The sequence below is a fragment of the Grampus griseus genome, assembly GCF_964374135.1.
Source record: "Grampus griseus genome assembly, chromosome: 2".
In the NCBI taxonomy this organism is placed as follows: domain Eukaryota; kingdom Metazoa; phylum Chordata; class Mammalia; order Artiodactyla; family Delphinidae; genus Grampus; species Grampus griseus.
In genome coordinates this window covers 75834962-75860588 of record NC_139018.1, presented here as the reverse complement: position 1 = coordinate 75860588, position 25627 = coordinate 75834962, and the positions used below count along the sequence as shown (strand labels likewise).

Here is a 25627-nt window from a genome sequence, read left to right as displayed (position 1 = left end):
ATATATCTCATATGTTGCTTTCATTTGGTTTTTATTTGTCTTTCTATCTGCTGTTCTGATTGGATGATTCCCATTATTCTATCTTCTAGATCACTTATTCCTTCTTCTGCATTATTTAGTCTGCTATTCATTGCTTTTATATTGTTTTTTATGTTGGCAATTGAGTTGTCTTATTTTGATTGGTTCCTCTTCATAGTTTCTAGTTCCTTGTTACAGTGATCTGCATTTCTATTAATAATCTTTCCTAATTCCTTTAGCATGATTATTACCTCCTTTTTGAACTCAGGGTCTAGTAGACTGGTGAGGTCTGTTTCATTATTTGTTCTTTCATGGGATTTTTCTTGTTCTTTTAATTGGGAGTAGTTCCTCTTCTTTTTCATTTTACCTAACTTTCTCTGTTTCTATGAATTTAGGAGAAACAGTTATCTACTGTGGTCTTGAAGGGGTACTTTTATGTGGGAGCATCTGTGTGTAGACTGTGTGAGTCCAGTATTTTTGTTGTGAGGACTGGTTTTTGCATGGATGCTAGCCACACCTTTCCTCAGAGTGTGTTGGCCGTTATCCTTTTAATAGGGGGTGGGATTTGTGTTGTGGTGTCCAGAGCCTCCCCTGGATTTGGGGTGGGGCATCCTCTTTTTTCTATGGCTGTAACAGCCCTGTCAGGGGTAGGGTCCACTCCTCAGTTGTTGGAGTAGAAGCCTTGAGGGTCGTATTCGATAAGGTCCGTTGCCCTTGAGTGTGTGCCCTGCCCCAAAGGAGGTGACCACCGAAGCATGTAAAGCCCATGCGGTCACAGCAAACCTATGTCCCACTGGTGCAGGCATCCATGATTCTGACCAGAATCAACCCAAGGTCACAACCCTTTCTCTGTTGCATTTGTACCAGACTTAGTGCTAGGCTATGGTGTGGAGTGGGCTGGTGCTGGGGGCCAAGGCACTGTGGCTGCAGGAATCAAGGTGGTTGTGCTGCCACCTGCAACCTGGACTGCCTCTGTAGCAGGCCTCTCCCAGGGCCTATCTGCCCCAGAGCCGGCTCTAAGCTTCTGTGTGGGGTGAATGAAGCTGGAGCACTACTGCCAAGAAACAACTGCTGCCTACTCCTCCCCAGGGGCTCTCCACCTGAGACATTCGTTTCTGTGGCACCACCCAGTGTGCATGCCAACAAAGTCCACTATGGCCAGACCCCGCCCCATCAGTGTGCTGATAATCACCTCCAAGGTTCTGCCTGGACCACACCCAAGGCCCTCTGGGCTGTCTCCGCACAGCTAGACCAAGTCCTTTCCCAGGGTCCATCCATCTGAGATTCAGCACCCAGCTGCTGCATGTACTAGCAGCCCTCCCAGCACACGATTTGGTCAGGGAAGTGTGATAAGGCAGCAGCCATCAGCCCTGGTCTTTCTCCACCCTGATTGCTAGCAAGCCAGCATAAGCACAGTCCTTGCAAACAGAGTCTAAGCCCCTCCAGCCCTCTGTCTGTCCCAGTAGACCTCTCAGCAGGCAAGAAGCCTCCCCAGGGCCAGGGCCAGCCCGTGTGGACATTCCCTCCATCACAGATCACTCCCAGGGGCACCAGTCCCATCCTGACGCCTTTCTTTTTTTTTCCCCCCTATCCTACCTGGTTACATGGAGATCTTTCTTGAAGCTTTAGTTGTATAAGAGATCTTCTGGCAGTTTCCTGTTGGTTTTCTGTGAAAATTGTTTCATATTTAGATGTATTTTCTTTCTTTTTTAAAAAATTAATTAATTAATTTATTTTTGGCTGTGTTGAGTCTTCATTGCTGCACACGGGCTTTCTCTAGTTGTGGTAAGCAGGGGGGCTACTCTTTGTTGCAGTGCGTGGGCTTCTTATTGTGGTGGCTTCTCTTGCTGTGGAGCACAGGCTCTAGGCACGCAGGCTTCAGGAGTTGTGGCACACGGGCTCAGTAGTGGTATATGTATACAATGGAATATCACTCAGCCATAAAAAAGGATGAAATAATGCCATTTGCAACAACATGGGTGGACCTAGAGATTATCATACTAAGTGAAGTAAGGCAGACAAAGACAAATATCATATTATATCTCTTATATAAGCGATATACTAAAAAAGTATACAAATGAACTTACAAAACAGAAACAAACTCACAGACTTAGAAAACAAATTTATGGTTACCAAAGGGGAAAGGTGCAGGGTGGATAAATTAGGAGTTTGGGATTAACATATACACACTACTACATATAAAATAGGTAATCAATAAAGACCTACTGTAGAGCACAGGGAACTCTACTCAATACTCTATAATAACCTATATGGGAAAAGGATCTGAAAAAGATCCTTTTTATGTATATGTATACATAAATCACTTTGCTGTGCACCTGAAACTAACACAACATTGTAAATCAACTATAATATAAAATAAAAATCTAAAAATAAATATATATATAAACATAAAAATACCTATCTTAAAAAAAGTATTAGGGGGCTTCCCTGGTGGTGCAGTGGTTGAGAGTCCGCCTGCCGATGTAGGGGACACGGGTTCATGCCCTGGTCCGGGAGGATCCTACATGCCTCGGAGCGGCTGGGCCCGTGGGCCATGGCCGCTGGGCCTGCGCGTCCGGAGCCTGTGCTCCGCAACGGGAGAGGCCACAACAGTGAGAGGCCTGCGTACTGCAAAAAAAAAAAAAAAAGTATTAGGAGTATCAAGATCACATTGTACAAAAGAGAGCATGTGGGATGAGAGATATTGTTTGACGCTGTCTTTGTAAAATACAGTTTGCTACACCCTGATTGCACTGTTTTTCCTTGGCTTGGTAATTTTCTCCATCCCCTAAAAGGACAAAACTTTCTTTCTACCTCCCTACCTTCTTTCCTTCCCTTTCTTTTTAAAGAAGTGAACCCTGTGTGTTTGGCAAGCTTCTGAATAAGTGAAACTTTAAAAAAGAAGGTTTGTTTCTAGTGATTACAGCCAAAATCTAGGTACTCAGAACTAGTAACTAAACAGAAGATTGAAGATGTAGGTACTGGGTCTTTTCTGGGCTAGACAGGGTACTCCAAAACAGTTCTGTAACTCTAGTCTCTTCTCTGGCAGATAAAGAATCCTGTGAACAAGCTTCTGAAGCCAGTGAAGCACAAACTACAGATAGTGATGAGATAGTAACACCTGTATCTCAGAAATGTCCTAAGGCAGTAAGTATACTGGGGTAATCATTGTGCGTCAGCCAAAATTCTAAGTAATGACAGTGTGCTTAATGGCCATGTGTGTGACGTTCAAATCCAGTTTTATTTAATGAACCAGATAGGAAATTCAAGTTATTTAGATTTGTGTTGCAAGTGAATGGAAGTCACTACAGGCAGATGAAAGGATCATTTTCTTGATTTGGTATAAATAAGGACTGACTTCAACTCTTCTCTCTCCCATTTGGATCCCTTGCCTGCCTCCTTCATTGTATATGGTGATTCACCCCAGCCTAAGTGATGCCCCTTTCTTTAGATCTACCTAAAGAGAGCAGGTTTACTTTGGGAGGTGGAGGCTGGAAGGATTCTGTGGGAGGGCTCAAAGAGATCATTCAGTTTCTGAAGGTTTTTACTCAACCTTTAATTACAATTATTTATTAAACATTTCGACCTCAGATCTGTTTTGGAACTAAATGAGGATACACACACACACACACACACACACACACACAAATCTATGAATAAATATCCACAGATATTTTCACAGTCATTGTATTGGAATACTGTGGGGTTTTAAATGAGGTAGAAAACGATCACTTTCAAGCTGCTAGAATGCTCCCTGGTACATTTGTAGGCACTCAATAAATATTTGTTGAATGAGTGGCTGAATGAAAGATTAAAATCTAACTGAGGATTATGAGCTTAATTAGAAACAGTAAAGAAAAGCATAGGGTTTATTTTCTGAACTTTTATCTGTTATATCTTTTTTAGACATTTTGTAATTAATATCTTGAGAAATGTTTGTAAGACAGATCAGAGCCATAGAATTAGAACTAGACAGTAACACCTTAGAGATCATAAAGGTGAAGAAAACCAAGTGATATGTCCAGCATTGTAGCAGTAGTTACTGAAAGAACTGGAACTTGAGTTAAGGTTTCTAAACCGTGCACATCTCAGATCAACCCAAAAAGCAGTCAGCTGGTCAGCAAATTTTGGAACTACAAGTCAGACAGATGACGTTAAAAATATTACCCTAAATTAAAGGCTCTTAAATAAGATCTTCTGTTAGAAAACTTTTGTGTACCTAAAAATGTTGCTGGATAAACTAAATATGAAAACTGATCCCACTTAGTAAAAATTAGTGTTGTTATCAAATTAAACTTACAACACAGACACACATATACTTGATAGCAGAAAAGCTTTATCAAAAGTCCAGACTCTTGTTCAACTTGTCCAAAAGAATTTGGGCAAGGAACACAGAATACAAAGGAGAAAAAAACACGCAGGCTGAGGAGCAAAGAGAACAAAGAAGCAGGGGAATTTCCTGGCAGTCCGGTGGTAGGACTTGGCGCTTTCACTGCCGTGGCCGGATTCAATCTCTGGTCAGGGAACTAAGATGGCGCAAGCTGTGTGCCACGGCCAAAATAAATAAATAAAATTTTTTTTTTTAAAAAAAAGCAGTTTATTGAGGCTGAAGTGAACGTTACACACTCAAAGAAGAGTGCAGGCATCCTCACAAGTGCGGAGCATACCACAAGGTTTTTTGATCCCCTTTTTATCTTATTTTCTTAGCCCTTTGAATGGGCGGGGTCTTTTTGATTAGGGGTGGAATATTCATTGAGAGGACGGTTGAGGTGTGGCCTAGATTGCACCAGGTTGCATCAGCTCCCAGTCTTACGCCTTTGTCTCCTGGAGCCACTGTACATGTGCTCTAAGAACTGTTTTCCCTTAAATTTTCCCTTACTAGTCAACCACACGGGAAGGTCATACAGGGTCATTGGCAATCTGCATTTTTATTGGGCATGCGCCATGGTTTTCATGGTCAGTGTTTCTTGTTCAGATGCTACAAAGTTTCTGTTTTAGATGCCATTTCTCCATGTGTCATGGTCTCATTAAGTGCAAAACAAGGAGGTGTATAGGCTGTCCTTGGGCCCAGTCCTGTCTTTTCTGCCTCATACTCAATCCTTTTTGTATTTCAAAATAGCTGGGCACGGGCTTCCCTGGTGGCGCAGTGGTTGAGAGTTCGCCTGCCGATGGAGGGGACACGGGTTCGTGCCCCGGTCTGGGAAGATCCCACATGCCGCGGAGCGGCTGGGCCCGTGAGCCATGGCCGCAGAGCCTGCGTGTCCGGAGCCTGCGCTCCGCAACGGGAGAGGCCACAACAGTGAGAGGCCCACATACCACAAAAAAAAAAAAAAAAAAAAAATAGCTGGGCACGAAAGATGGAAGGAGTTGAAGGTCCAGAGGCAGTACGTGAGCTCTGTCCCTTTTGTGCCTGGAGTCAGCCAGGGTAAAGGAGGAGGCAAGAGAGTGTAGTGTTTAGGAGCATGGAAATGTGTTTTAGACAGAAGTGGTTTAGATCCAGTCTCTGCTATTAATATCTATGCTGCTTTGGGGAAGTTATTGAACCTCTATTAGACTCTGTTTCCTCATCTGTGAAGTGGTGATATTTTTTTTTCTTGAAGTATAGTTTATTTACAGTGCTTCAGGTGTACAGCAAAGTGATTCAGTTATATATATTCTTTTTCAGGTTCTTTTCTATTAGAGGTTATTACAAGGTATTGAATATCGTTCCCTGTGCTATGCAGTAGGTCCTTATTGTTTATCTATTTTATATATAGTAGTTTGTATCTGCTAATCCCATACTCCTTAATTTATCCCTCCCCCCCTTTCCCCTTTGGTAACCCTAGGTTTGTTTTCTATGTCTGTGAGTCTATTTCTGTTTTGTAAATAAGCTCATTTGTATCATATTTTAAATTCCATATATATGATACCATATGATATTTGTATGTCTGATCTCACTTAGTATGATAATCTCTAGATTCATCCATATTGCTGCAAATGGCATTATTTCATTCTTTTTATGGCTAATACTCCATTGTGCATATATACCACATCTTTATCTATTCATCTGTCGATGGACATTTAGGTCGCTTCCATGTCTTGGCTATTGTAAATAGTGGTGCTGTGAACAATGGGTTTGTAAAGTGGTAATATTAAGTATGGCCACCTTATAGCCATGTGGCAAGATTTAAATAAGGTAATGTGTGATAAAGGTTTAATACAGGACTTGAGACAAATTAAGCACCAGATTATAGTGATGATGATGTTGATGGTGGCAGCAGTCTGTCTTCTCTGAAATACGCTAGTTCTTTTTTTTTTTTAATTTATTTTTGGCTGCGTTGGGTCTTCGTTGCTGTGCACAGGCTTTCTCTAGTGGCGAGTGGGGGCTACCCTTCGTTGTGGTGCGCGGGCTTCTCATTGTGGTGGCTTCTCTTGTTGCGGAGCATGGGCTCCAGGGCGCTCGGGCTTCAGTAGTTGCGGCACACAGACTCAGTAGTTGTGGCTCGCGGGCTCTAGAGCACAGGCTCAGTAGTTGTGGAGCACGGGCTTAGTTGCTCCGCGGCATGTGGGATCTTCCCGACCAGGGCTTGAACCCCTGTCTCCTGCATTGGCAGATGGATTCTTAACCACTGTGCCACCAGGGAAGCCCATGAAATACGCTAGTTCTTAAATGCAAGCTTCTATGATCTGGTAGTGGCCCCTACAAGGAAGGACTAGGCCCTAAGGGGAGAGGATTGAGGCAGAGGGGTGTCATTTCCCTTCTACCTGCCAGGTCAATTGAATAGGTTGAACAGTATGACTTAAGGAAGACCTTTACGAAATGTCTTTCTCTTGTACTGCTAAAAGAGCAAAACAATCATAGTACATTTGAGTCTTTAACTCCCTGTCTTTTAGTCCAGAATTAGAACAGTTCCTGTATGATGGGATATGTATAGAACTGTTCCGCAGGAGGCTCTGTTAATTAGCACAAGGTTCCTAAAGGCCTTGTGTACTTATCTTCTAAGAATCCCCAGAAAATGATCTTAACCCAAACCATATGGTTTCCTCCAGATGAAGTTCCATTCCTGGTCTCAGGAATCAATCTCCCACTCTGAGTGGACCATATAACTTTTCCCTCCCCCCTCTTAACAGCTCCTAATGAGAAGGGAGCAATCATTTCCATTGCTCTGTGGCCTCAGGTTACTGTCTTTTAGCCGTAGTGTATATCAAGGACCTCAAAGTTTATTCTTTTTTCTTATACTCTTAATTTCAGGGGTTGAAAATGTCTTGACCCCTTATGTATGCTAATTAGTTTTAGGAAATCTGCCCTCCCCCCACCCCCAAATTATCTAGCACACCTGAATAAGCCAAAGGGAGCTGTCTGTCTGGCACTAATGCTGAGTAACTAACTGCTGTTAGGGGCTCTGCTAGCAGTGAGTTAATATATATTTCAGTTGTTAGTATGGTTAATATTACTAATTATATATATGTGTGTATATATAAATATAAATGAATAAATAAATAAATAAATAAATATGTGTGTGTGTGTGTGTATATATATATATATATATATATATATATATTTGCTGTTCAGTCCCAATAAGATTATATAATGGAACCAGCTCATGTAAAGGATTCTGGAGCAAAGAAAAATATTAGATTGAACCATATCTTAGTCAATTCAGGCTTCTATAATGAAGTACCACAGACTGGGTGGCTTATAAACAACAGAAATTTACTTCTTTTGGTCCGATTCTGGTGAGGGCCTCCTTCTAGGTTGCAGACTGCCAATTTCTCATTGTGTCCTCATGTGCCAGAAAGAGAGCAAGCCAGCTCTCTGGCCTCTTATAAGGGCACTAATCCCATTCACAAGGGCTCCACCCTCCTGACCTGATTACCTCCCAAAGGCCCCACCTCCAAATACCATCACATTGGGATTAGGGTTTCAACATACAAAATTTGAGGGGTACACAAATATTCAGTCCATAACAAGCCATATGAAATTATCACTTTTATAGATGAAAAATGATGGACTATTTTCAATTTCATATAGTTCAATCTAATAGGAATGAATAAAGCCTCCATGTGTACCTTGCTCAAATTTTAATTTTATTCATCCTCCTAATTCACCTTTGTTATCAGAGTAAACCTGATATGGATTTCTGATCATTTGTCCCAGGATTAGTTGCAAGTAAGGTAAGAATACATTTTTCTTTTACAAACTAGAATATTACAGATAGAGCTAAATCTCTATTGACCATTACCTATAATCCCTGCTGCCTCTCTCCCACCCCACCACCCCAAAAAAACCATTGTTTTGAATTTTGAGGTACATCTTTTCAGATCATAAAAAAAACTTTAACATTCATATTGTTCTGTATTAGTCTTTTTTGCTTTAAATAAATGACATTAAACTGTATATGAACTGTACATATTATTCTTTTAAAAAGCTTTTTATTTTGAAATAATTACAGATTTGTAAACAGTTGCAAAAAATGTACGGAGAGGTACCATATACTCTTCACCCAGTTTCCCCCATTTTTCAAAACATTTTTGGTCTGTATTCTTCTGAAACATTCATTTTTCTTTTTGAAAAAAGTTTTTCTTTTTTAAAAAATTGAGGTATAGTTGTGCAATATTATGTAAGTTTCAGGTGTACAGCAGCGATTCACAATTTTTAAAAGGTATACTCCATTTATAGCTATTATAAAATATTAGCTGTATTCCCTGGGTTGTACAATATATCCTTGTAGCTTATTTATTTTAGTAGTAGTTTGCACCTCTTTATCCCCTACCCCTATCTTGCCCCTCCCTGCTTCCCTCTCTGCACTGGTAACCACTAGTTTGTTCTCTATGTCTGTGGGTCTCTTCCTTTTTCGTATATTCACTAGTTTAACTTTAAAAAATTTTTTCTTTACTTGAAGTATAGTTGATTTACAGTGTTGTGTTAATTTCTGCTGTACAGCACAGTGACTCAGTTATACATACATATATATACATTCTTTTTTTATATTCTTTTCCATTGTGGTTTATCATAGGATACTGAAGATAGTTCTCTGTGCTATACAGTAGGACTTTGTTGTTTATCCATTCTATATATAATAGCTTACATCTGCTAACCCCAACCTCCCACTCCAGGCCTCCCACAACCCTCTCCCCCTTGGCAACCACAAGTCTGTTCTCTATATCTGTGAATCTGTTTCTGTTTCATAGATAGGTTCATTTGTGGCATATTTTAGATTCTACATATAAATGATATCATATGGTATTTGTCTTTCTCTTTCTGACTTACTTCACTTAGTATGATAATCTCTAGCTGCATCTATGTTGCTGCAAATGGCATTATTTCATTCTTTTTAATGACTGAGTAGTATTCCATTGTATATATGTACCACATCTTCTTTATCCATTCATCTGTTGATGGACGTTTAGGTTGCTTCCATGTCTTGGCTATTGTGAATAGTGCTGCTATGAACATAAGGGTGCATGTATATTTTTGAATTAGAGTTTTGTCTGGATATATGCCCAGGAATAGGACTGTTGGATCATATGGTAATTCTATTTTTAGTTTTCTGAGGAACCTCCATACTGTTTTCCATAGTGGCTGTTCGAACTTACATTCCCACCAACAGTGTAGAAGGGTTCCCTTTTCTCCACATCCTCTCCAGCATTTGTTATTTTTAGACTTTTTAATGATGGCCATTCTGACCCGTGTGAGGTAGTATCTCATTGTAATTTTGATTTGCATTTCTCTAATAATTAGAGGTGTTGACCATCTTTTCAGGTGCCTATTGGCCATTTGTATTTCTTCTTTGGAGAAATGTCTATTTAGGTCTTCTGCCCATTTTTCGATTGGGTTGTTTTTGTTGTTGTTGTTGTTGAGTTGTATGAGCTGTTTGTATATTTTGGAAATTAAGCCCTTGTTGGTCATATTGTTTGCAGATATTTTCTCCCATTCTGTAGATTGTGTTTTTGCTTTGTTTATGGTTTCTTTTGCTGGGCACAGGCTTGTAAGTTTGATTAGGCCCCATTTGTTTATTTTTGTTTTTATTTCTATTTCCTTGGGAGACTGACCTAAGAAAACATTGGTACGATTTATGTCAGAAATGTTTTGCCCATGATCTCTTCTAGGAGTTTTATGATGTCATGTATTATTTTAACTCTTTCAGCCATTTTGAGTTTATTTTTGTGCATGGCGAGAGGGTGTGTTCTAACTTCATTGATTTACATGCAGCTATCCAACTTTCCCAACACCACTTGCTGAAGAGACTTTTTCCTGTTGTATATTCTTGCTGCCTTTGTTGAAGATTAATTGACTGTAGGTGTGTGAGTTTATTTCTGGGCTCTCTATTCTGTTCCACTGATCCATATGCCTGTTTTTGTGCCAGTACCATGCTGTTTTGATTACTGTAGCTTTGTAGTATTGTCTGAAGTCTGGGAGGTTTATGCCTTCTGCTTTGTTCTTTTTCTTCAGGATTGCTTTGGCAAACCTGAGTCTTTTATGTTTCCATATAAATTTTAGGATAATTCTAGCTCTGTGAAAAATGTCATGGGTAATTTGATAGGGAATGCATTAAATCTGTAGATTGCTTTGGATAGTATGGCTATTTTAACAATATTAATTATTTTAATCCAAAAGCATGTGATATCTTTCCATTTCTTTGAATCATCTTCAATTTCCTTTATTAATGTTTTATAGTTCTCAGTGTATAAGTCTTTCACCTCCTCAGTAAGGTTTATTCCTAAGTATTTTATTTTTGCAGGTGCTATTTTAAAAGGTATTGCTTTTTTACATTCTCTTTCTGATATTTCATTGTTAGTGTAAGGAAATGCAACTGGTTTCCAAATGTTAATCTTGTATCGTGCTATCCTGCTGAATTTGTTTTTCAGTTCTAGTAGTTTTTGTGTGGAGTGTTTAGGGTTTTCTATATATAGTATTATGTCATCTGCATATAATGACAATTTTACCTCTTTCCTTCCAATTTGGATAAGTTTTATTTCTTTTTCTTGTCTGATTGCTGTAGCTAGGACATCCAATACTATGGTGAATATAAGAGGTGAGAGTGGGTATCCTTGTCTTTTTCCATATTTTAGTAGAAAGGCTTTCAGCTTTTCACCATTGAGTATTATATGGGCTGTGTGTTTGTCATAAATAGCTTTTATTACGTTGAGATATGTTCCCTGTATACCCACTTTGGTAAGAGTTTTTATCATGAATGAATGTTGAATTTTGTCAAATGCTTGTTCTGTATCTATTGATCATTTGGTTTTTTTCTTTTCTTCTTTTAATGTAGTATGTCAAACTGATTGATTTGCGTATGTTGAACCATCCTTGTGAACTTGGGATGAATCCCACTTGGTCATGGTGTATGATCTTTTATGAGTTATTGGATTTGGTTTGCTAATATTTTGTTGAGAATTTTTGCATCTATATTTATCAAAGATATTGGCCTGTTATTTTCTTTTTTGGTGGTGTCTTTGTCTAGTTTTGGTATCAGGGTGATGGTGGCTTCATAGAATGTCTTTGGGATTCTTTCCCTCCTCTTCAATTTTTTGGAAGAGTTTGAGAAGGATCAGTATAAATTCTTCTTTGCATGTTTGGTAGAATTCGCCTGTGAACCCATCTGGTCCTAGACTTTTGTTTGCAGGGAGTTTTTAAATTACAGAATCTATTTCACTTCTAATGATCAGTCTGTTCAAATTATCTGTTTCTTCTTGATTCAGTTTTGGTGGGCTGTATATTTCTAAAAACTTATCCATTTCTTCTAGGTTGTTAAATTTGTTGGCATATAATTGTTCATAGTATTCCCTTATGATTTTTTGTATTTCTGCAGTATCAGTTGTTACGTCTCCTTTTTTATTTCTTATTTTGTTTATTTGGGTTCTCTCTCTTTTCTTCTTGATGAGCCTGGCCAGAGGTTTGTCAATCTTGTTTACCCTTTCAAAGAACCACCTCTTGGTTTTATTGATTTTTTTCTGTTTTTTAATCTCTGTTTTATTTATTTCCTCTCCAATCTTTATTACTTCCATTCTTCTGCTGACTTTAGGTTTTATTTGTTCTTCTTTTTTCTAATTCTTTTAGCTGGTAGGTTAGGTTGGTTATTTGAGATTTTTCTTATTTTTTGAGGAAGGCCTGTATCACTATGAACTTCCCTCTAAGAACTGCTTTTGCTGTATCCCATAAATTTTGTATGGTTGTGTTTTCATTGTCATTTGTCTCAAGGTATTTTTTAATTTCCTCTTTGGTTTCATCATTGACCCATTGGTTATTTTAGTATTATGTTGCTTAATCTCCCTGTGATCATTTTTTTCTCATTTCTTTTTCTGTGGTTGATTTCTAGTTTCACGCCATCGTGGTCTGAAGAGATGCTTGAGATAATTTCTAAACTCTCAGATTTATTGAGGCTTTTTTTGTACCCTAGTATGTGGTCAAACCTAGGGCATGTTCCATGTGTACTTGAAAAGAATGAGTATTCTGGGGCTTCCCTGGTGGCACAGTGGTTAGGAATCTCCCTGCCAATGCAGGGGACACGGGTTCGAGCCCTGGCCTGGGAAGATCCCACATGCCACGGAGCAACTGAGCCTGTGTGCCACAGCTACTGAGCTTGTGCTCTGGAGCCTGCGAGCCACAACTACTGAAGTCCATGCACCTAGAGCCCGTGCTCCACAAGAAGAGAGGCCACTGCAATGAGAAGCCCACGCACCGTAGAGAAGAGTAGCCCCCGCTTGCCGCAACTGGAGAAAGCCTCCGTGCAGCAACACAGCCCAAAATAAATAAAATAAATAATTTAAAAAAGAAAAAAAGAATATATTCTGGGGTTTTTTGTATGTAATGTCCTGAAAATATCAATTAAGTTTATTCTATTGTATTATTTAGAATTTCTGTGCCTTATTGATTTTCTGTCTAGAAGATCTGTCCATTGATGTGAGTGGGGTGTTAAAGTCTCCTACTATTATTGTATTCCTGTCAATTTCTCCCTTCATGTCTCTTAGTATTTGTTTTATGTATTTGGTTTCTCTTATATTATGTGCATATATATTGATGAGTGTAAAGTCCTCTTTTTGTATTGATCCTTTTATCATTATACAATGTCCTTTATCTTTCTTTATGGCCTTTGTTTTGAAGTCTATTTTGTCTGAGTATTGCGACCCCACTTTATTTTTATTTCCATTTGTATGAGACATCTTTTTCCATCCCTTTACTTTCAATCTATGTGTGTCCTTTGCCCTAAAATGGGTATCTTGTAGGCAGCATATTGTAGGCTCTTGTTTTCTTTTATCCAGTGTGCCACTGTGTCTTTTGATTGAAGCTTTTAATCCATTGACATTTAAGGTAATTTTTTAAAATAAATTTATTTATTTATTTTCATTTATTTTTGGCTGCGTTGGGTCTTCATTGCTGCATGCGGGGTTTCTCTAGTTGCAGCGAGTGGGGCTACTCTTCGTTGCGGTGCATGGGCTTCTCATTGCGGTGACTTCTCTTCTTGTGGAGCATGGGCTCTAGGCATGCAGGCTTCAGTAGTGGCTTGCAGGCTCTAGAGCGTAGGCTCAGTAGTTGTGGCGCACGGGCTTAGTTGCTCTGCAGCATGTGGGATCTTCCTGGACCAGGGCTCAAACCCATGTTCCCTGCATTGGCAGGCAGATTCTTAACCACTGTGCCACCAGGGAAGTCCCTAAGGTAACTATTGATAGATATGTATTTATTGCCATTTAAACCTTATTTTCCTGTTGATTTTATACTTCTTCTTTGTACCTTTCTTTTTGTTTTTCCTTTTGTGGTTTGATGGTTTTCTTTTCTATTATACTTATGTTCTCTTCTTTTTGGTTTTTGTGGATCTATTGTATGTTTTTGATCTGTGGTTACCCTGTTTTTCAGGTACGTTAACCCCATCCTATTTCTACTTGCCTTAGACTAGTAGTCATATAGCCTCAAACACATTCTAGGAACTGAAAAAAAAAATCTACATTTTCTCATTTTACTCCCCATATTTTATGATTTTCATGTCCTCTTTTACATTTTCATGTTCATACTTTTGCTGTTCACTGTGGTTATCATCACTTTTACAGAAATTTTTTCATTTTTTTAATATCTGTGTACTGGCTTATTTAAGTGATTTACTTTCCAATTGTTATTTTCTCTTTCCTTTAGATTCTTCTTTTCTATTTAGGGAAGACCTTTCAATATTTCCTTTAGAATAGATTTAGTATTGCTGTATTCTTTTAGTTTCTGTTTGTCTGAGAAATTCTTTATCTCTCCTATTCTGAATGATAATCTTGCTGGATAGAGTATCCTAGGTTACAGATTTTTCCCCTTCAGAACTTTGAATGTATCTTGCCCCTCCCTTCTGGCCTGCAGCATTCTATAGAGAAATCAACTGATAGTCTTATGGGGGTTCTCTTGTAATTAACTGTTTGTTTTTCTCTTGCTGCCTTTAGAATCCTCTTTATCTTTTGCCATTTTTATTATAATATGTCATGGGACTTCCCTGGTGGTGCAGTGGTTAAGAATCTGCCTGCCAATGCAGGGGACATGGATTCGGTCCCTGGTCTGGGAAGATCCCACATGCCACAGAACAACTAAGCCTGTGAGCCACAACTACTGAGCCTGCACACCACAACTACTGAAGCCTGCCACAACTACTGAAGCCCACGTGCCTAGAGCCCGTGCTCTGCAACAAGGGAAGCCACCACAATGAGAAGCCTCTGCACTGCAACAAAGAGTAGCCCCCCACTCACTGCAGCTAGAAAAGGCCCGTGCACAGCAACGAAGACCCAACGCAGGAAAAACAAAAGTCTTGGTGTAGGTCTGTTTAGGTTTATCTTGTTTGGGACCCTCCATGCTTCCTGTACCTGGATATCTGTTTCCTTGTTTAGGTTTGGGAAGTTTTCAGCCGTAATTTCTTCAAATACATTTTCGATCCGCTTTTCTCTTTCTTCCCCTTCTGGAATTCCTATCATGCGTAGGTTGGCATGCTTTATATTATCCCATAGGTCTTTTATATTGCTTTCATTTTTTTCATTTGGCTTTCTGTCTGCTGTCCTGATTGAGTGATTTCCATTATTCTATCTTCCAAGTCACTTATTCGTTCTTCTGCATTATCCATTCTGCTATTTATTGCCTTTAACTCAGCTTACATCTCAGTCAATGAGTTTTCTGATTTTTCTTGGTTCCTCTTTATAGTTTCTAGTTCCTTCTTATAGTACTCTGCATTTCTGTCAGTAGCCTTTCTTAATTCCTTCAGTACCCCTTTTTGAAACCAGTGTCTATTAGATCAAAGAGGTCTGTTTCATTGTTTGTTCTTTCAGGGGAATTTTCTTGGTCTTTAAACTGGAGGTGGTTCCTCTGCTTCTTCATTTTACTTATATTTCTCTTGCTCTGGGAGTTTAGGAGAAACAATTATCTACTGTGGTCTTGGAGGGCTATTCTTATGTGGAAGCATCCCTGTGTAGCTGTGTGGATTTAATATTTTTGGTGCAAGGGCTGTTTCAATATGGATATCTGTTGCCTCTTCCCTCAGCATGTGCAGACCATTATCCCCTTGATAGGGGGTGTGCAGATGTGGCAGTGCTCAGTCCTAGGATTCTTGGTGGCCGTGGTGGCTTATGTGCATCCCCGGAGCATGTGATGGGTGCAGGAGCTGCTCGTGACCACTCCTGGAGCTCGTGTAGGTGGTGTCCTACCGCCTGAGAGCACATGCAGGGAAAAAACCTGCAATGGTGGGTCCCACCCCTCCCCTCGTGCACCCCCCAAACAATGGCACCTGTCCTCTAAGGTGGCCTGGGCTTGCTCCACGAACACCCTCAGTTGCAGTCACACCAGACTCCAGCCCCTTCAGGCTGTTTTCACACAGCCAACCCCAGTCCTCTCTCTGAGTCTGATATCCGAAGCCTGAGCTTCAGCACCCAGCCCCAATCCGCACCAGCAGATGCACATCTCAGGCTGGGGAGTGCAGGGCGGTGGCACTGACTGTGCAGGTCTCTCTCCATTCTGGCTGCTGAAAACTGGTTGCTGCATTCTCCTCTGAGGCTCTGAAGCTCTGTCCCAGCTGATCTCCCCACTGGTGAGGGGATTTCCCAGGGTGCGGGAACCTTTCCTTTTTCACAGCTCCCTCCTAGGAGGGAGGTTCCATCCCGATTCCTTTCTCACTTTCTTTTTTTCTTTTTTCTTTTGTCCTACCTGGTTACATGGAGATTTTCTTGCCCTTTCAAAAGTCTGAGGTCTTCTGCCAGCATTCAGTAGACATATTGTGAGAATTATTAATACATGTAGATGTATTTTTAATATATTTGTGGGAGGTGGTGAGCTTCACATCCTACTACTCCACCATCTTGATTGCTGCCCCACTTTTTTTTAATATTTAACTTATAAGTGCTATCATACAATATTTGTCTTTGACTTATTTCACTAAGCATAATACTCTCCAATTCCATCCATGTTGTTGCAGATGAAAATTTTTCATTCTTTTTTATGGCTGAGTAGTATTCCATTATGTGTGTGTGTGTGTGTGTGTGTGTGTGTGTGTGTATATACACCACATCTTTTTTATCCATTCATCTGTTGATCAGCACTTACATTGCTTCCATATCTTGGCAACTGTAAATAATGCTGCTATGATGAACATTGGGGTGCATATATCTTTTCAAATTAAAGCTTTTGGTTTTTTCAGATATATACCCAGGAGTGAAATTCCTGGGTCATATGGTAGTTCTATTTTTAGTTTTTTGAGGAACCTCCATACTGTTTTCCACAGTGGCTAAGTTTATTCCTAGATATTTTATTTTTTGACACTATCTTAAATGGGATTTTTTTTTTTACTTTCTCTTTCTGATATCTCATTGTTAGTGTAAAGAAATGCTACAGATTTCTGTATATTAATCTTGTATCCTGCTACCCTACTGAATTCATTTATTATTTCTAAAGTTTTTAGGTGGAGACTTTAGGATTCTCTATATAGAGTATTATGTCATCTGCAAATAGTGAGAGTTTTACCTCTTCCCTTCTAATTTGGATACTTTTTATCTCTTTTTCTTGCCTGATTGCTGTGGCTAGGACTTCTAATACTTTGTTGAATAGAAGTGGGGAGAGTAGACATCCTTGTCTTGTTCCTGAATTTAGCAGGAAGGCTTTCAGCTTTTCACCATTGAATAGTATGTTGGCTGTGCGTTTGTCATAACTGGCTTTATCATGCTAAGATATGCTCCCCCTATACCCACTTTAGTGATAGTTTTTATCATGAACGAATATTGAATTTTATCAAATGCTTTCTCTGCATCTGTTGCGATAATCATGTATTTTTGTCTTTTTTTTTTTGGTTAATGTAGTGTATCACATTGACTGATTTGAGTATGTTGAACCATCCTTGCTACCCTGGAATGAATCCAACTTAATCATGGTGTGTGATCCTTTATATGTATTGTTGGATTTGGTTTGCTAATATTTTGTTGATGATTTTTGCATCTATATTCATCAAAGATATTAGCCTGTGATTTTCTTTTTTGTAGTGTCTTTGTCTGGTTTGGGTATCAGGGTGATGGTGGCTTCATAGAATGAATTTGGGGGTGTTCCCTCCTCTTCAATTATTTAGAATAGTTTGAGAAGGATAGGTGTAAGTTCTGCTTTTTATGTTTGGTAGAATTCTGCAGGGAAGCCATCCAGTCCTGGACTTCTGTTTGCAGGGAGTTTTTTTTTTTTTAATTACAGATTCTATTTCACTGTAGTGATTGGTCTGTTCAAATCATCTGTTTGTTCTTGACTCAGTTTTTTTGTTTGTTTTTGTTCTCTTTTTTTTTTTTTTTTTTGCAGTACGCGGGCCTTTCACTGCTGTGGCCTCTCCCGTTGCGGAGCACAGGCTCCGGAGGCGCAGGCTCAGTGGCCATGGCCCACGGGCCCAGCCGCTCCGTGGCATGTGGGATCTTCCTGGACTGGGGCACGAACCCGTGTCCCCTGCATCGGCAGGCGGACTCTCAACCACTGCGCCACGAGGGAAGCCCTTGTTCTCTTTTTACAACAACAGCAAACATTTATTTTCACACAGTTTCTTAATGTCGGGAAACTGGGAGTGGCTTTGCTGTGTGGTTCTGGCTCAGGGTGTCCTGGGAGGTTGCAGTCAAGCTGTCAGTTGGAGCTGCAGTCATCTAGAGGCTTGACGGGCTGGAGGATCTACTTCCAAGATGGTGCCCTCACATGGTGCTAGTTGTTGGTAGGAGGCCTCAGTTCATCACCTTTTGAGCCTCCCTCTCCATGGGCTACTTGAGTGTCCTCAGGACACAGCAGCTGGCTTCAGTCAGAGTGAAGGCTCCAAGAGCAAGCAAGGCAGAAGTCACAACGTCTTTGCCAACCCAGCTTTAGCAGTCACACTCCTTCCTTTCCACAGTATCCTGTTTGTAGCAAGGTCAGTCTTACTCAACGTAGGAGGGTATGTAGGAGGTGAGGATCATTGGGGACCATCTTAGAGGTGACTACCACAAACCAGTAGGTTGCTATGACCAGGATCTTTACTGTGCCCCTAGGTTTGCTTCATTGATGACTCCAGCATGAAATAAAAGTTTTGATTTTTATGTGTTTTTTTTGTTCTTATTTTTTATTTATTTATTTATTTTTATATCTTTATTGGAGTATAATTGCTTTATAATGTTGTTTTAGTTTCTGCTGTACAACAAAATGAATCAGCTGTATGTATACATATATTATCAGGCTGTATGTTTCTAGAAACTTGTCCATTTCTTCTAGGTTGCCCAATATGTTGGCATACAACTGTTTATAGTAGTCTCTTAGAATATTTTGTATTTCTGTGCTATTAGTTGTTATGTCTCCACTCTCATTTCTTATTCTGTTTATTTGGTTCCTTTCTTCTTGGTGAGCCTGGCCATAGGTTTGTCAGTTTTGATTATCTTTTCAAGAAACCAGCTCTGGGTTTTTTTATTTTATTTTTTATCTGTATTTTATTTCCTCTCTGATCTTTATTATTTCCTTCCTTTTGCTGACTTTAGGTTGTGTTTCTTCTTCTTTTTCTCATTCATTTAGGTGGTACATTAGGTTGTTTATTTGAGATTTTTCTTGTTTATTGTGGAAGGCCTGTATTACTATGAACTTTCCTCTTAGAACTGCTCTTGCTTCATCCCATAGATTTTTGTAAGGTTGTGCTTGTGTAAGGTTGTTGTTTGTCTTGAGGTATTTTCTGATTTCTTCTTTGATTTCATTTTTGACCCATTGGATTTTTAGTAGCATGTTGTTTAGTCTCCTTGTGTTCATTCTTTTCCCGTTTTTCATTCTGTGGTTGATTTCTAGTTTCATACCCTTTTGGTCAGAAAATATGCTTGAAATAATTTTTATCCTCTTAAATTTGTTGAGGCTTGTTTTGTGACCTAATATGTGGTCTATCCTAGAAAATGTTCCGTGCATGCTTGAAAAGAATGTGTATTCTAACTTTTTTGGCTGTAGTGTCCTGTACATTATCAATTAAGTCCAACTGGTCTGTTGTGTCACTTAGGACCTCTGTTGCCTTATTGATTTTCTGTCAGGATGATCTGTCTCTTGATACCAGTGGGGTGTTAAAGTCTCCTACTATTATTGTATTCCTGTCCGTGTCTCCCTTTATGTCTGTTAGTATTTGTTTTATATATTTAGGTGCCCTTATATTGGGCACATAAATGTTAATAAGTGTCATATCCTCTTCTTGTATTGATACCTTTATTATTATATAATGTCCTTCTATGTCTTTCTTTATGGACTTTGTTTTTTAAATTAATTAATTAATTAATTTATGGCTGCATTGGGTCTTTGCTGCTGTGCACACAGGCTTTCTCTAGTTGCAGCAAGCGGGGGCTCCTCTTCGTTGCAGTGCATGGGCTTCTCATTGCAGTGGCTTCTCTTGTTGCGGAGCATGGGCTCTAGGTGCACGGGCTTCAGTAGTTGCAGCACACGAACTCGGTAGTTGTGGCTTGCGGGGTGTAGAGAGTAGGCTCAGTAGTTGTGGTGCACAGGCTTAACTGCTCCATAGCACATGGGATCTTCCTGGACCAGGACTTGAACCTGTGTCCCCTGCATTGGCAGGCAGATTCTTAACCACTGAGCCACGAGGGAAGTCCTGGACTTTGTTTTAAAGTTTGTTTTGTGTGATATGAGTATCACTACCCCCACTGTCTTGTTTCCGTTTGCATGCAATCTTTTTTCCATCCTCTCACTTTCAGTCTGTGTGTGTCTTTCATCCTGATGTGCATTTCTTCTAAGCAGCATATTGTAGGTTCTTGGTTTTTTGTTTTGTTTTTGATCCAACCTGCCACTCTTTTTTTTTACGGTTTTTTGTTTGTTTGTTTTTCTTTTTCGCGGTACACGGGCCTCTCACTGTTGTGGCCTCTCCCGTTGCGGAGCACAGGCTCTGGACGCGCAGGCTCAGCGGCCATGGCTCACGGGCCCAGCCGCTCCACGGCATGTGGGATCTTCCTGGACCGGGGCACGAACCCGTGTCTCCTGCATCGGCAGGCGGACTCTCAACCACTGCACCACCAGGGAAGCCCAAGTGTCTTTATTTTTAGGAAGCACCCAGATTATTTTGATGCAGATTTGTTGAGAAATATTGCCCACTGAACTTCCTAGGAGAAGGCACAGGAGCTCTGCTTGCTTCCTAAGGGAAGAAAAGATGGGTGGTGGGGGGCAGATTTGGAGAAGTGAGGACATTGGCCTGGCGACCTGGAGGAGAGAAGCAGCCCTGAGGGCACTCACAGATGAAAGGGAGAACTGTGGCTATAGGGCCACCCTGGACTGACTCCTTGCTAGTGTCACGACACTGACTTGCTGCTACACTGTACAAGGTGGGGGACTTAATGTTGACCTCAGTTTATTTCTTGAAACTATCATGATGTCAGCCCTCCTCCTGGTATCCCTAATGTGAAAGTGGACACAGGGATGTCAAAGGAGGGGATGGCGGCTGTAGCAGCAACTCTGAAGCAGAGCTCAAAGAACTGGAGTTGCCGTGAGAGGGCAGGGTGGTCTAATGGCCTGCTCCGTGTCATGTACTTGGCGGGGGGTTGGTTGGGATACAGGGAGCACTGGGCAGCTCTTTGCTTTAGTGGCTAAAACAACTGCTCAGTTGACAGGTCTCTTAGGACCTAACTGCGGGAAAAAGATGGATTGGTTTTCATGGAGAAAGTTTAAGAAAACGATCTGTTCAGAAAGTTTCTTGATTCTTTCTGTATGTGGCAATGGCTGAGAAAGGCTGATCTGGAGAATTGATTCACTGGACTGGGAGATAGAGGAACTGGATTCTCTTTACAGATTACCCATGGTTAGTGGTGGCAGTTCAGTCAGGTGGTCTCTTGGTGCCAGTTTAAGGTACCTATAAATTGATTCTCAAGGAGTAATATGTTAGGTGGAATATGCCTGTGATTGATCCCTAGAGAGTAATATGTTAATTAGATGGCATCTCTAACCTATAGGAAATGAATATTTTCCTTGTCAGGGTTCAGAGAAGATGTGCATTGAAATCATCTCCCTGGCATTCCACCCAGAGGCTGAAGTGATGTGTGATGAGAATGTAAAACAGGTGTACGTGGAATACAAGTTCTACGATCTACCCTTGTCGGAGACGGAGACTCCAGTGTCCCTGAGGAAACCAAGAGCAGGAGAAGAGATCCACTTCCACTTTAGCAAGGGTGAGGCATCCCTGGTGAACAGCCAGGAGAGGAGGCTGACAGTCATTTAGTCTGAGGGGTCCAAACTACTCTGGACTTCTGTTGGAGTGGACCCTACTGTTTTATTTTCTTTTATTTATCAAAGTAATATATGCATATGGTTTTAAAATATCAAATAGGCTTAAAAAGATTTTTGATTAAAATATAGTCCTTTGCTCCACTCTTTCTCTGCAGATCACTCCCTCTCACCCCTCCCTGACCACCCCCCTCAGTCCACCACACCACTTTTCACTTTTTCTGCTATTTCTTCTGTTATTTAACCCCATGTTTCTGAGAAATGATTCTATTGCAGTTTCCTGATTCACTAATTCATTTCCTGATTCAGACATTATCTGTTGACTTCCTATCTTGGCAAATAAAACATCTCTCTTGTATCACACCCGTGCTCCCATATAGTTGGATCATAATTTAAACTTAATTTTTAATTAATCGTAATTGTTTCTATTATTATGGATGTGTAAACAGTCTTGCAGGGCCAAGTTTTACACCATGATTATAGTCTCTTTCTTGTTTATATTTTGTTTGTCTCAATTTTTCATTTGCTTTATTTTCATTATACCTGTTGGGATTCTTTCTACATCCTCCAGAAGCCTTTTAAATTTTCAAATGATCAAACCTGTCAAATAATTTATCTTTTTTTTTTTTTTCCTGAAGATCTCTCTTTATCTTCTTGTTCCTCTTTAGCACACTGTTCAGCTATTATCCCACTGCTGCCATTTGTAGAGTTTAATTTAATTCTATTTTATACTGGATGTTTTATCTCCTGGGTCATGTGTCACCCTCTGATTTATTATATTTTAATGGATCATATTTTCTAGTAGCTTTTAAAGAAAGAATACACTGGAAGTAAATATTTTGAGATAGTCATGCATGAAAATTCTGCCCATATATTTGATTGATAATTAGACCAAGTATAAAAATGTATGTTGAAAACATTTTTCATTCAGAATGTCAAAGCAGTTGGTCCATGGTCTTTGGGTCCAGGCCTGGAGTCTAACGCTTGTATGAAGACTACCCTCTACCTCAGAGGACTTTAACATTTTTTCTTCATTTTTAGTGTTCTTAAATTTCAGAATAATGTGCATATATTTTCTTTAATTGTTCTGGCCATTCAGTGGGCTCTTTAAATCTGGAAGCTCATGGCTTTTAGTTCTGGGAAATTTTATTGCATTTCTTTGATAACTTTTTCCCCCTACATTTTCTCATTTTCTTAGTAGAATTTTGGATCTTCCAAACTGATCCTCTAATTTTATCACTTTCCTCCTATAATTCTACCTCTGTTTTTTTCTTCCTTTTTTTTTTTTTTGGAGGGGGTGATTTCCTTAATTTTATCTTCCAGTCATTGACTAGGTATTTATTTTAAATTTCTAAAAGCTGTTTCTTGTTCTCTATTCCCCACCCCCAACTCACTCCCCCCCCAACCCTTTAAAAAAGTATATTCTTTCTTTACATCATAGGAGATAGAAGTTTTTCCCTCACTTGTGTAAAGTGAGCTCAAGGGTGGGCAGTCCAGGGTTGAGGCCACGTGATCAGGATCAGGGATCCAAACTCCCATCTTGCCTTCCTGTCCCCCTCGTGCCTGTCTTCCATCCTTTCAGATGCCTCACGGTCCTTAATAGCAGCTGCAGAAAGGAAGGCTACCTCCCAGTTTCACACACCACGGTGGGCAGAACTCAATCATGTGGCCAAACCTAGCTAAAATAGAGGCTGGAAAACATAGGCTAATTTATTTGTCTGCAACAGTCCCATGTAGAAATGAAGAGGAAGAGGGGAATGGATGTTGAGACCTTGAGTTGAACCTACTTCAAAATCCAAATCTCTAGGCGGCCTTAAAAAAAAAAAAAAATCAGTCTCCTAGAATTCTTCCAGTTGGGCAGTGGTGGGAGCATGTTTATCCTGGCATTTGGCAGGACAGCTTCCAACACAGAGTGTAAGGCTTCCTTTATATCAGTGGTTGAAGCATTTTCTTAAAGGGCCACATAGTAAACATTTTAGGCTTTGTGGGCCAGTCTCTGTCACGACTCTTCAACTCTATCATTGTAGTTGGAAAGCCACCACAGATAGTATGTAAACAGAAGGCTGTGTTCAACAAAACTTTATGAAAACAGGTAGCTGGCTCATGGGCCCAATTTTGCCAATGTCTGCTTTATATCAATGTTTTACACATACCATTTATGAAAGTTTTAGTGCCCAAATAGCAACAGTATATGATTCTTTGCTCTTTTCCCCACTTAACCCTTAATACAGTGATAGACCTGGACCCAGTGGAGCAAAAAGACCGAAGGCAGTTTCTGTTCGCCATGCTGACTGGACAAGATCCTGAGCGAGGACAGTAAGCATCTGCTTCCCACTTTGAAAGACAGGAGACGGAGACGTCACACAGGAATTTAGGAGTTTGAGTTTGGCTTTGTGGTGATATAGAATATTTTAATAACTTCTTTCATATTAATATACTCCTAATGAATTTCCCATCTACTTGAGTCTAATTTATGTTTGTGACTAACTACCTGGTAAATTATATCATCTCACAGGATTAGTTCATTTCTCACCCATGCCAGCCCCTGATAAGCACTTTTTTTTTTTTTTTTTTTTGAGGCAGCAATTTACTTGAATACTTAGTGCCCCCTACGGAAAGGACAAAACGCCTTGACACTCTAGGATAATTTGATTCATTTCTCTCAAACATAGTACCATACCATTGCTAGCTTACCGAATATTATGCCTTTATAATAGCAATTTTATTTTTGACTTAAAAATGATTTCTCTACAGAAATACTTTGAAGTAAATTCTGGGTCTGCCCTAAGTTTTAGGAAAGCCAATTGTCATTATTCATATAATCTGAGAAGCCCTCCTTTTAGAGGTTCCAGATGAAATGCATGGGATATATATATATATATATATATATATATATATATATATATATATAGACTAAAAAATTTCTCATTTAGCTGAATTTTGAAAATCAAATTTAAGTGGACATCTGGGTTTTCTTTTGTTTTTGGCAAAATCTGGCAACCCTACCTCCTTTTCGTGTGTGTGGGTAAGAAGTAGTATGGGACTGGTGTTCTAATCCATTACTTTTCTAACAGCCCAATAAATTTATTTAATTTGCATTTACTTTGTCTCCAGTTAGTCCTAAGAAGGACTGAAAAAGGAGCCAGTTGAAATAAACCGTGAATTTGACTTCAGTATCACGGTGGACTTAAACAGATATAAGCTTACTGGTAACTTTTGGAAATGGAAAGAGATTTGGTCGTTTCTCTTTTGCGTTAATGTTAAATTTAGCTTTTTTTCTCCTCTCAGCATTCCTACAACTCTCTCTTCCTTTATTCCTTTACAGTGGTAATCTTTTTCTTTTCTTTTTGTGATCTTCTGCTCAATTTGATTTCAATTGATTTTACCTTTGATTTTCTTTTTGCCTGTATGATATAGCAGATAGAACATTGCCTTTGTAATCACACAGACTTGGTTCTGAATCCTGACTCTTCCACTTACTAGCTCTGTGATGTTTGACGTATTATTTAATTTGAAGGCTCCGGTGAGGATGATACTGAAATAACATAGTTTACCTAAAGCACTTGCTATTGTGCACGTGATGCGGTGATGTGAGTTACCGTACATTTCCTGGGAAAATGGGTGGAGGAGTCAGTATTATCCCTTTGCTTTGTTGAAGTTCTCACTACGGATACAGAGACATAATCACAAACGAATATTGCTTAATGACTGTGAATGCATCACTTTCAGGATTTCTTCTTTTCAGCTTAATCGCGTTTAGCTGTGACTTAAAATGCTTGAATTTTTGGTGCTATTCTTGCTCCCTTAGCACTTTCTATTAGCCACCAATAGGAATTAAAAAATTAATAGGAATATGAAATGTCCAGAATAGGCAAATCCAGAGAGACAGAAAGTAGATTAGTGGTCACCAGGACTGAGGGAGAGAAGAGTGGGGAGTGACTGGTT

At 39.7% G+C, this 25627-nt stretch overlaps 1 protein-coding gene across 1 annotated transcript in view; it reads left to right on the top strand.

Annotated features, from left to right (window-relative positions):
- RPGRIP1 (RPGR interacting protein 1) overlaps window positions 1-25627 on the top strand; it is a gene marked incomplete at both ends in the record, with an annotated part of 93519 nt that overhangs the window by 65537 nt on the left and 2355 nt on the right. The window contains 3 exons of the mRNA XM_082649391.1: window positions 3068-3165; window positions 21435-21627; window positions 23914-23998. Coding sequence (XP_082505517.1) covers window positions 3068-3165; window positions 21435-21627; window positions 23914-23998 — 376 coding nt within the window. The remainder of the gene's footprint in view (window positions 1-3067; window positions 3166-21434; window positions 21628-23913; window positions 23999-25627) is intronic.